The sequence below is a fragment of the Cupressus sempervirens genome, chromosome 2 (assembly GCF_028749045.1).
Source record: "Cupressus sempervirens isolate cs-2001-9-10 chromosome 2, ASM2874904v1, whole genome shotgun sequence".
Classification (NCBI taxonomy): domain Eukaryota; kingdom Viridiplantae; phylum Streptophyta; class Pinopsida; order Cupressales; family Cupressaceae; genus Cupressus; species Cupressus sempervirens.
The window spans coordinates 396,946,858-396,959,181 of record NC_143119.1 but is presented as its reverse complement, the minus strand read 5'-3'; the positions used below and the strand labels follow the sequence as shown (position 1 = coordinate 396,959,181).

The 12,324-nt window shown below is 35.9% G+C and overlaps 1 protein-coding gene across 2 annotated transcripts in view; it reads left to right on the top strand.

Annotated features, from left to right (window-relative positions):
- The window catches only part of ATSYTF (C2 domain-containing protein), a 165,957-nt gene that overhangs the window by 120,810 nt on the left and 32,823 nt on the right, over nucleotides 1-12,324 (top strand). For both annotated transcript variants that reach the window (XM_089813889.1, XM_089813890.1), the window contains 3 exons: nucleotides 8,350-8,574; nucleotides 8,734-9,012; nucleotides 10,547-10,684. In XM_089813889.1, coding sequence (XP_089670015.1) covers nucleotides 8,350-8,574; nucleotides 8,734-9,012; nucleotides 10,547-10,684 — 642 coding nt within the window. The remainder of the gene's footprint in view (nucleotides 1-8,349; nucleotides 8,575-8,733; nucleotides 9,013-10,546; nucleotides 10,685-12,324) is intronic.

Below are 12,324 nucleotides of genomic sequence, written 5' to 3'. Positions count from 1 at the left end.
CCTTCCATTAATGAAATTTCATGTTTTACCTGTTCTTCCATTTAGCCGGCTTGTGCAAATTTATGCCTTGTGTTAGATGATCTTTTCTATTTTCTTAGTTTGCATGTTGTGTTTAATCTGCTGGTAGTTGTTGCATAGTGAAAATTCATTTCCTTTCAGCATTTGATTAGTTTCAAACTTGCATGTGATATCTTAGAAGATAGATTTGAGTTTGAATTGTGTAGTTTGGTGTTTCATTGATGTGAGTGTATCTATAGGCAGAGGTAGTAACCATGTTTCAGTCTAGGGCATCACCCCCTTTTCCTTTCAGCATTTTAATTCATGTAATCCTTCAACCTTTTCCCTCAAGTTTTACTTTAGGTGCATCCTGATTGCAAGAGAGCTGACCCTCTCTAGAGATTCAACTTGAAAGCACAAGTGCCACTCTTGGAGGTTGTTTCCATGTTACATGAGGTCTCTTGAGGGTCATACCTCAAGCATGGGTGCAGACTTTTGTGTCAATAGGTACCTTAGACACTTTATCCTCATCTTCTTGTGTCTTTGGACACATCTCCTTAGTCAATTTCAAATGACTAGGCAAAGGTGTGTTGACAAATTTCACATTTTCCGTAGAGATACGTTGCAACACCTTCTTAATATAATCAACGTGAGATAGAGTCAATTTCCTATTTTTCCTATCTTGCAAATTTTCAGACCAAGGATTTGTTTTGCTGCCCCCGAATCCTTCATAGCAAATGAATGTGCTAACTGTTGTTTCAATCTTTTAATGTGATTCATTTTAAACCCAACTACAAGCATACCATCAACATATAAACATAAAATAATGTAGCTATCAGCATCCAACCTCTTAAAATAAATATAATGGTCAGAATGACACTGAATAGAACCATGCTCATTCATAAAACTGTCAAATTTAAGATACCATTGCTAAGGTGTTTTCTTCAAGCCATAAATTTTTTTCTTCAATTTGCACACTAAATTCTCCTTACCTTTGATCTCAAATTTCTGTGGTTGTTCCATGCATATTTCTTCATCCAGATCACCATGAAGAAATGTTGTTTTAACATCAAGCTACTCCAAATGAAAATCTTCAGTAGCCACAATACTCAAAACCATACGAATAGAAGTCATTTTAACAATTGGAGAGAATATCTCATGAAATTCAATGCCCTTATTCTGTGCAAATTTTTTTACAACTAACTTGCCTTTAAATCTTTTCTTACCTCCATCCTCTTCATTCAACCTTATAGAGTGGAAATATGACTCAAGTTCACAGAGATATGCAAATGATACAGAACAATGCAATTGAGATACACATAAAGTAAAACATAGAATGTACCTTTAATACCACAATACCAGTAGGCGAGGAAATGGTTTCTTTATTAATACCAAAAACATCATGAGTACGTTGACAATATTCCAAGTACTTATAGAAGGGTCGGTTGGTTGGGAAAACCAACCGACACATTCCCTCACCTCCTAACTACCTAGCCCAACTAAGCTTTAACAAGTACTAAGCACAATAGTTACTTTATTCTATGGCCCCCAAAAAAGAAGTCGTCTTCCAGATGACTGCTAAACATGAAAACAACAAAAAAAACTTTGATTTTAAGAAGAGGGATGGGAGGACATCCCTGTACTCGGAGCTCCCCGTAGCCATTGCAGGCCACATTCAGCTGTCTTTTGGTTTGTCCAAACACCTTGTAGTACCCTTAAGGCGTCCATCTTCTTTGCTTCTGCTATGGCGATCTTGCTTTCTAATTCAGCTTTCTCCATCTTGCAGGCTTCTACCATGGCAACTTTTTCTACTTCCCACTGATTTTGAAGATTTTCCTTTTCCAGACCCCATACCTTAGCCAAGCTTTTTTCCTGCTGAAGTTCCAACAAGGTCCCCCAAAAGAAAACTTCCATCATTGCAAGGGCCTCCATGAGAGGCGGCGATTGTTCCTGTCCACTGGAAATGATAGAACTAATTGTCCATGTAGCGGCCATGTTCTCTTGTGAATATTCACTTTGCTCTAATAGTCCCCACTCTGTATGGCAGCTAGTCTGGATAAATGCGGCCAATGCTTCTGCTGTTGTTATGATAGCTTCCAGATTTAGAGACCTAGCCTATTGCATGAGTTGCCTGGTAGAATGCTCCATGGCATGCAACTTGGGGGTGCAAGATAGCTTCCAAAAAGTAGATATAAGTGTTTAAGGTAAGCATTTGACCCTATCCTTGAGTCTTGTAATGACTATTTTCTTTTTAGATTTTGATATTCTTTTGCAAGTTTGGATTGATATTTTCCAAGTTTTTTAAAGAAATAAAGAAATTGGTTTAGCTCTTTGCTCTAATGTTTTCATGTCTTTATTTTGCACTTGTATGTTTGTATTTCTTAGTTTTTTTTCTAATTCAAATTTATATAATTTCATATGGTAGCAAGAAATCAGATTACAAGAAGAAAGTTCAATGGTTGGGCAAGGAACTAATAAATTCAAAATTGATATAGCATCTCCTTTATGGAGACATATTGCAAGAATCTCACAGGTTCAAGTATGTGTGGCATATATTTGGGAGTGTAATCATTGTAATACTAAACCAAAAACAACTCATATTCTCAAGTGAAACTTCATTTTAAAGGGCATGTTGGCAAAGTGATGGGAATGTGTTAAGGCCCAAGTAAGAAGAGGTTGTCTCTCGCAAAATAGAAGGATTTGTAAAAGAACTAGAGGTTGATAACTTGGATCTAAGATAAAAAAAAAAGTGCTTACGTAGGCGGAGTCAGAAAAAAGTGCATTCACCCACTGATTCAATTGCAACCTCCAACATCCATTTTTGCCTATAGTGGAAGTGGAAGATGAGGATGAGTTAAAAAAAACTACTTGCAAAAGAGGTCCCCAAGAAAAGACATTTAAAATGGAGGGAAGAGACATCGCTGAACACGAAATTGCATCTTGCCTCTATGCCCAACAGTCCTTTCAACTTGGCAAGATTACTGTATTCGCAGGAAATGGTGTCAATCAATCAAATAGTGTGCCAACTGGTTTCACAAGTCTTGAGTTTGAAAAGGTGCTTTCAACCTTGTTGCAACAACAAAGGAATGCTATAGAGACCTCCCTTCAACCAATTAAAGATTCTTGGATTAGTTTAGGTGTTTCTATTGTTTCTGATGGATAGAAAGATACCAAAAGTTGTCCATTGATTAATGTTATTGCAGCGTCCCTAGAAGGGTCAATGTTTATTTAGGGCAAATGATAATGAAGGGGAAGTGAAAGATGCATAGTTCATTTCATAAATTCTCATTGAGTCCATAGAGATGGTGGGTAGTGAGAGTTTGGTATAGGTAATCATGGACAATGCAAAAAATTGTAGGGGTGCAGGTGCTTTGGTTGAGGGCCGATAGAGCACATTTTTTGGATGCCATGCATCATACACTCCCCCAACTTGGTGATGCAACAAATTGGCATTCAAATAGAGTGGGTGAAACAAATATACAAAGAGGGCGTGGAGATCCAGATGTCTGTGATGAACCACCAAATGTCATAATCAATATTTAGATCTTTCTCTAGATTGGAGTTGTTGATGGTACACACTAAACTTAATTTATTTGTATAATTTTATTTGTCATGTTAATTTATCAATTTGTCAAAAAATTTGCTTTCTTTTTTTAAAAATGTGTTATTTACTTATTGATATTGTTATTAACTTAGTTTGATGAGACCTAAATTGCATATTGTTATGAGACGTCTTTTTCAAGGTGTGAGAGGCATTGAGTCAAATGATTATTTTCAACCAATGGGGTGTATGGAAGGCTTCACATGTAGAAGGGGCCCAAAAGCTCAAGTTATTTGTCTTGGATGACAATTGGTGGGTTTGTGCGGTTCGTGTATTGGTATTCACATAACCTATAATGACTATGCTCCAATTTGGTGATATAGATGCACCCTTTTTGGGGAAGTTTATGATTGCTTGGATACAATGGTAGAGAAAGTAAAATTCGCAATACAAAACATGAGGATGACAGGTTGCTTGTGAAAAGATGACCACCCCATTCCACCTCTGCTTATTATGCTCTATCTTCGAGGTACTCTAGTAAGAAAGTACCCTCTATGCTAAGGAGATTATCACCATATGGAGAGGAAGAAGTCGCTAATGGGTAAATGCGGGCATCTACTAGACTCTTCCAAAATGAAATGGATTAATGAGTTAGGTAAGAATTTGGCAGGTTTGCCTCAGTAAGAAGTCATACTCCAACAACTTTTATTATGAATAACCCTTGGAAGTTGTTACATGGTGGTACGTCCATTGTCAAAAGTTTGGGTAACTCCAAACTATTGCCATCAAGATCCTCTTTGTAATGTCGCCTTCTCCATGCTAGACCTATTGGCGCCTAGTTGGTCTATCTTTCCATCTGGATAGGCTAACGACATTTGTTATAGGATGCCAGCCAGTCATAGAAGTCTTTTGGTTTCAGTACAGGAGATATTTAAGTGGGAAATGCTAAGGTTAAAGTCATGTTGCTTTTGTCAAAAGTTTGGGTACCTCCAAACTATTGCCATCAAGATCCTCTCTGTAATGTCACCTTCTCCGTGCTAGACCTATTGGCGCCTAGTTGGTCTATCTTTCCATCTGGATAGGCTAATGACATTTGTTATAGGATGCCAACCAGTCACAGAAGTCTTTTGGTTTTAGTACAGGAGATATTTAAGTGGGAAATGCTAAGGTTAAAGTCATGTTACTTTATTAAGTTGTTTTATAAGTGACTTTATTATTTAAAGTCACTTTATGACAAAAGTGACTAAAAGACAAAATAGTCTTTTATCCCACATTGCTAAGTTGTAGGCATCTCCCCTCACTTCAAGGTTATATAAGAAAGCAGTTGCATTGGGATTGTCACCACGAATATATGTTATTTTACAAGATCCTAAAGGTTGCTTAAATGTGACTGGATATTTCCTAAGGATGAAACCCTTTAAGGAAAATCGTGAGGCTGGACACAAACCTGGCACTCACATTGCACTTTTAGAACTAAGAGTTGAACTGATACATTGATTTCAGGAGGTTATAGCTCCACGGCAGATAGGAAGAAAGGTGATTGAAATCAGTATAGTCTCAGGTCATTGTTTGGCAGTTGGAGCTTGGATGGCAGACAAGTGTGCATGTCATTCCATAGCCATAGCTGAGGAAGGAGAGGTTAACGTGGGCTGTGAAACCTACAGACTGGACTTACTGGAAGTCGGGTCACCTACAGCAAGGCACATTACAGTCAGCGGCCATATACCATAGCCCGCAGGGAGTTTAATAGGCAGCAGGGTTATCAGATAGTGGATTGAACACGGCAGCTGCTCCTTCATCACAGAGAGATCACAGGTCCAGGCATCACACTAAGTCTGCATTCAGTAGACAGGATGAACGTAGAATGTTTGGGTGTTGGCAATTCCGGAGTTGAGATTGTTGGAGGCATGCTGTGAACAGCAGTACAGATTTCCAGCTCTATGTGATTTGACCAGGTTCCAATTATTACTCATTGTGTTTGTAATCTTGCGCTGGTAATATAAACATAAGTAGTACTTTGGAAATTCATTCAGTAGTTATTCTTCTATGATTCAAGATTGTTAGAATATTGTATAAGGTCTGCTGTAGTGGAGAATAATATACTTTCAGAAGTGTTATTTCTTGAGTTTTCATATTGTTTGCACATTCCTTTGGTCTGGTTACTATATTCCAATGAGTCAGATTTCTTGCAGCAGTATCCAAGCTTAAGACCCGAGTTTACTTGCCAACTGTTTGGTAAAATACTTCTAACCCCAAACTTGATTTCCTTGATCAGAACAAGCAGGGATTATTACACTCTTACAATTAAGTTTTTTTCATACCACTTATATTCTACAATTTAGTACTTACATTCTTTAATTTACTTTGCATTTTTATATTTAATTTTGTGAAAACTGTCTGGGTTGCAATTTCTTCTGCCACTGAACGAATTGGAGTACATACTCTATCCACTCAATGAAGTGTGAACATAGACTTTTATGATATGACTTATTTGAATATTTGTGAATTATCAGTTGACATTTAGGATTTAATAATTAACTTTGGCTTGATCAATAATGAAGTATCATGTTATCAAATGATTTAATTTTGTATAATTCTTTATTTTTTTTGTGTTGAATATGTAATATTTCCCAAATACCTGCAATAGTTGATTCACGGGTTTCTCAAATGACCTTATAATATCATCTTGGTATGGTCACCAAATACGGTCAAGCACTTTGGCAAATCCAATCCAGAAATGTTGAAACTGACATTCAATGAATGCAAACCCTTTCACTATGCTGATTACTAACTAGAACTGCTGAAGCTAATTACAAAGAAGTGTTGTTTACTTATTGGAAGCAATCTAAAAATGATCTTTTCAGTGGCATCCCCACAGGCTGGCAGGATGCACTACTGTGAAACTACTTTTAGATCCTGACTAAGAATCTCCGTACCAAACTTGCATTATTATTGTTTTTACCTTGCAAACATTTCATCAAACACTTTGCATACAGGCTGTTATGAAGAACTACTAATTTTAAACATTTAGAAATTAGAGTAATTGTATCTGAAATTCTAGATCATTAATTCATCATAAATGGTAAACCATACCAATGTTCATAGTATAGCTAAAGCATTTTGTCCATCAGTTGGCAAACATTCAAGAGTGTTAGAAACAATAGAAAATGAATAATATAGCTTGGCAAATGTGCAAATGCTTTTTAGCTGACCTCTGAATGATGCCAAATACAAGTGCAGCAATGGATATAGGATGCTAGACTGAGTCTAGATTGAACACCACGTGGGAAAGTTAAAGCAAACAAGTGACAACTTTAATTCAGCATTCATAAACAAAGATTGCTGTTACTAAGTTTGATATTACATCCGCTAATGAGTTTGCAATAAAACTGAATCAACCTCTGATCTCAAGGACTGTAGCTGCAATTAGTGATAGATAATGTTGAAATTAAGTTTCCAGCCAAAGTGAAGTGCTGTGATGATTTATTTTTTCAGAAATCTGCTCTATCTTGTATGTCAATTAATTTTGTTGTTGGAGACTCACCAAACTGGTATAAGCTTACCCCAAACCTACTTGTTCCATGGAGTGGCTGATTGGAAATCCTTAAGAGGGAGGCAACCAACATTTTACTTGCACATAATTTCCAAGAATGGTGGTCAAAAAATTCAACATGCAAACCCCACAATAATGGTGTGTAAACAAAAAATACTTGTCTTAGAAATTTATGGTTTGCCTAGAAATCACCAAATAATCTTTCAATCAACAATTTGAGGAGAAAACTCCAATAGGAAGAAAATAATAAATCTTTCTTACAAAATCTCTTTGAAATTTGCATCAATTTGCAAATCTATGAACTTTGCATGAATCCACCATGGATTGGCTTGGTGGGTGTTGTCCATGAAATGAATATTGGGCTAGGGATCTTGTCCCAGGCTGAATAACTGAAAAATAGCTTGTACTCCCAATGAGGGTTTCACCAAAATGAATAACAAAGAAGTAATTCAAATGAATTTTCTTATCCTTATTTTATAACCATTTCTTAAACTTCTGGAAAATTATAGTACTAAATTAACTTTTTTTTTGATAAACTTCTAGTTCCAAATAAGCAACTTTATCGTATGGTTAACTTATTTAAATTGCAGCTCTTCAGAATTTTTGATGATGTGTAACAGTTTAATTTTACTATTAACATTTATTACTTTTTTTCTTTTAATATCATTTATGCAGAATTTGCTCCAGCCTCCATCCAACTCATCACCATCCTCAATTTTGTGGAGATTTTTTTTGTCCTATAGAGATGTCCCCCCTAAAACGTAGTCTGCTGTGACATGGTTCTTTCCTACAAATGTTAGAGCCACAGCTTAAAGACTGGCAAGTTTTTGTCAATCATATTTGTCCTGTAGTTATTTGCATGAGAGGTATCACAAAATGTTTGAGTATAGTAATGACCATGCTATGTGGTGAGCATGAGGAAACATTGAATAATGGTGGGTTAATATTTTCATGGTTTCAATAAATGATACCATTTTTTAGATGCATACAATTGAATTGTTACACGAGCTAGCTGGACATTCATGCTGTGAATTCCACCTGGTGACAAATAACAAGATTACAATTTACTGATGCTTTCTGTTCGGGATTTCAATATAATCTATCATCAAAGTAATGTGATCAAGTGATAGTTCTAAGTTGTTTTGACTCAATTTCACTCTATTCATGTAACATTTGTGTTATCTATAGTTGTATACTAAGATGAAAAGTTAACAGAAGCTTTGTAGTTCTTAGATTGAGGTGTCTCTGGCTATTGCAGATTACTGTAAAACTTGTGCTTATAGAATGGAATTTCGCTGTTGATTCAAGGGACCTTCACAGTCGCAGTCAAGTGAATTCTCAACAAGCTACACTGGGAAGCTGGTCAAGTCATCAGCCACCAACTGGCAGAAAGCTTAAGGTAACAGTAGTAGAAGGAAGGAACCTCACAGGAAAGGACAGATCTGGAAAGAGTGACCCTTACATCAAGCTGCAGTATGGGAAGGTGGGTCCTGTATATAATATATTAATTATAGTTTTCCTTTGGGTCTTTTTGTTATCTTGAATTCGAACCATCTAAATCTTTTTATATGATACGATGCATTTTGTAGCTGTACTTCACAGTAGGCTAGCATTAACTTTTGTTCTTTTAACATTATCACAGCTCATACAAAAAACCAAGTCAATTTCTCGAGAGCTCAACCCTGTATGGAACCAAGAATTTGAGTTTAACGAGATTGCAGATCGTGAGTGCTTGAAAGTAAAGTGCTATAATGAAGAATTCCTTGGGGATGAAAGCATGGGAAGTGCTCGTGTAAATTTGGAAGGACTGGAAGGAGGAGTGAGGAAAGATGTTTGGGTCCCTCTGGAAAAAGTTCCTACAGGTGAAGTAAGGCTCAAAATTGAGCTGCAGAAGCCAGATCAAGACACTGATGGGTATCAGGTTTGCTCCTTTTTTCCCCCTGCAATTAGATATTTACAAGCTAGGTCACAGAATTCAGAAGAGGATTCTTCTCAAGGATCCCCAGAATTGAAGAATATACAATCTCCCTATATATTATCAAAATAAGTCATACCCCTGTAGCGTTTTATATGCATTTTCACCAGCCTATTTTCTTGCTGATTTTCTAGCCAAGAAATTTCTTCCATAAGCCAGAGAAAATTCTTCAGGACCTTTCTAACTTCAGTAACAAGGTTTGTGACTTGCAAACCTCAGATCAAGATCTTGTTTCTTGTTTGTTGTCTTGCTCTTCACCAAATTTGCCTTTGAAGAGGCAATCAATTAATTCATTTTCCTAGAGTCAAATTATTCAGGTTTAGCAAAGTTTTCAAATGGAAGATAAGCTATTACCCTCTAAGCCATAGGAGCAAATTTTCTGATGGAACAATTAATGGGATTATATAGTAATGCTTAGCCTAAACATTAAAGCCCATTGTGGAAGTAGAATTAATTGCTTTTCAATCTAAATATTTTCATCATTAAGGATTCTGATGGCTTCCTTTCTATTTAGGTTACCCAAAGAAGGTACACACAGATAAATAATTTCACACTGACTTCCTCCATTAAGCTCTAAAATAGTGGTCTTTAAAGCCCTAGAGACATGCGTGTTTAGAGTCTTCAACAAAGATCACATAGAAGCTGGAAACTAGCATCTCCCAAAGATTGCTGACACAATGAGTATCCCACTAAATTAAAAAAGAAAATTAGCAGGAGGTTTGTTAAAGTAGGTACATCCCTCAACATCGACGAAGTAGAACGTCCCAAACTACTCTGTTTAGCATATATTCAGGGCATCATCAAGGAAATGGCTAGAATCCTTTAAAAGTAAACAAACAAAAAATACCACCTTTAAAACCCTAGGAAACAAGATTAAATCCACCATTGGACATCTGGATCTACTCGGAGCCCTTGATTTTTTAGACATTGATAGATAGGTTAAACAAGTGGTTTGATTTTGCGTTGGCTGAGCACTTGTTTCAAAACTTAAGAGAATCCTGTTTCATAACAAAATATTGGAATCCTTATCCTTGTTAGAGAATCTCCACAACGGGCTCTTGAGAAAGCCTTTGCAATTGAGAAAATTGTAGTCAATAGAGGAGGTTGGCATCAATTCCTAATATTTTGGGCCCAGAAGTTATTGTCAAATAATCTAAGCTACTTTTTTTTCAGCCTATAGTTCCTTTTTCTCTTATTTTCCACAATTAATGTGCACCAGCATAATATGTTTTTTTCTGTAACTTGTCTATAATCAGAGATGCTCCAGACTATCTTCTTCTCATCTCTAGTAAGTTGAGAAGCTACAACCTCAAAATTGTAAGAGTGACACCACCCTTATACACATTACATCTCAAATACCATATGCAAACCACAGTTATATAGTAACTTTCTGGTTGAAATACAATGCAGTATTTAATTGTCAGGTTTAGTTCTGATTTTGTAGTTAATTTGATCTATTCTTGGTTCTGTTTTCATGCAGAATTCCTCTACAGAAACTGGGAATGGCTGGATTGAGCTTGTACTCATAGAAGCAAAGGATCTGGTTGCAGCAGATTGGAGGGGGACTAGTGATCCATATGTCAGAGTACAGTATGGTAATATTAAAAAGAGAACAAAGGTCAGTGAGCATGATATATACAAGATAATTCTAATTTCTTTCTGTTGGATGTTTGATATACATTTTTGAAAACAATAAATGGGTTACCACAAGTCATAACAATCGATAATGTTGATGAAGGGTACTTCCCTTATTAACAAAAATACACATGATAGAATAGAGAAATAACAATGAATTGCAAGAACAGGAAATATACTTATTATTTTCAATAAAATGGAATTACAATATTCAGCAAAATGACATGCAAAGCCACATAAGCAATTTCACTAATATTTTGCAAGCTAGAGCCACCATACACATCCCCAAAACTACCATAGATAATCCTATGGGCCTTATATATATAGACAATCTTTTTTAACAGGCCAAGAATGTAGTAGAAATTTTGACCCTAAACATTTAGGCTGATCAACAATATATATAATTATTTGTATTTTATCACATTAGAGTAAGCCCCAAGCAACTTCGGAACTCAATTTTCCTTCGAAGGAAATTCATTTTCATCCATCTCAGTTAACACAACTTCCAGAGACTATAACTCATCGCCACTTGCTCCGGTTGACTATTATGACCCTATTTTAGAAATGTCACAAATTGACCCACACCACCTAATTGACACAAGCTCTGTTTAGTCGAGGTTTGATCCCCTTTTGAGTCTCTAAAGCCTTCAAAATCGAGTTTAACGATTTTGTATCATATTGCCAATACCAAAAAATTCCAACATCTTCAAAACTAGACTTGATCTTACAATGAAACTTTATTGGCAGGATGATATATCTAAAATGAATCTCTAGGGAAGAAATTAGAACATTCTGAACTCCAACGACCAACATAAGAAAAATAGTAAGCTTCTAAAAATAGCAACTCTGCACTGAGATAACCCTTATTGACAAGACAAGCTAGAAGTATTTATGGGTGATGCAAGATTGCCCTTACACCCAAGATTTGTTAAGTTTTTGAACCACAAATTTAAGATTGCTTCAATGAAATATAAAATTCAAAATAACAGATAATACAAGAAGATATCCTGGGAAAAATCCCTCTCTTTGAGGGAAATGACCCAGCCCATCAAAGATAATGCCTAGCAGCTGGTTGCCATCAGAAATGTTAGTCACCATTAGAATCCTTGTAGATAAAAGATAACACTTGGCGTGGGTCCAAAAATAAATAAATAAAAATAAAATAAGATTAAAATAATGAATGCAGGAGTATGTGAACCTTATTAATGGAATAATTATTGAATTCATGCCTTTTTCTGCTGTGAGATTATCGTGAATATATTTTCAAGACAATCAAATGATACTTTGCGGGAGGAACTGCTAATTTTAAAATCAAACTTACAATACACATGATTGTTGAAGTGTTGTGAATATAGTAGGAAAACTAATTTTCTGGCATATATTATAATTACTAAGCATTTCCATGAATTTGTGTTTAAGGTAGTCTATTTGTACAGGGCTTGAAATTTTTCAACTGCCATTATTATTGCCGAGAAGATTGTATTTGTTTTCGTGGGATTTTATCATGGATGATACCATCTACATGGGAATAACCATTGAGCATCTTGAACTGTTAAAATCAATTACTTGGGGATAGTCATCGATTGTCTTGAATAGATGACAAGGGAGTCATTGATAAAATTG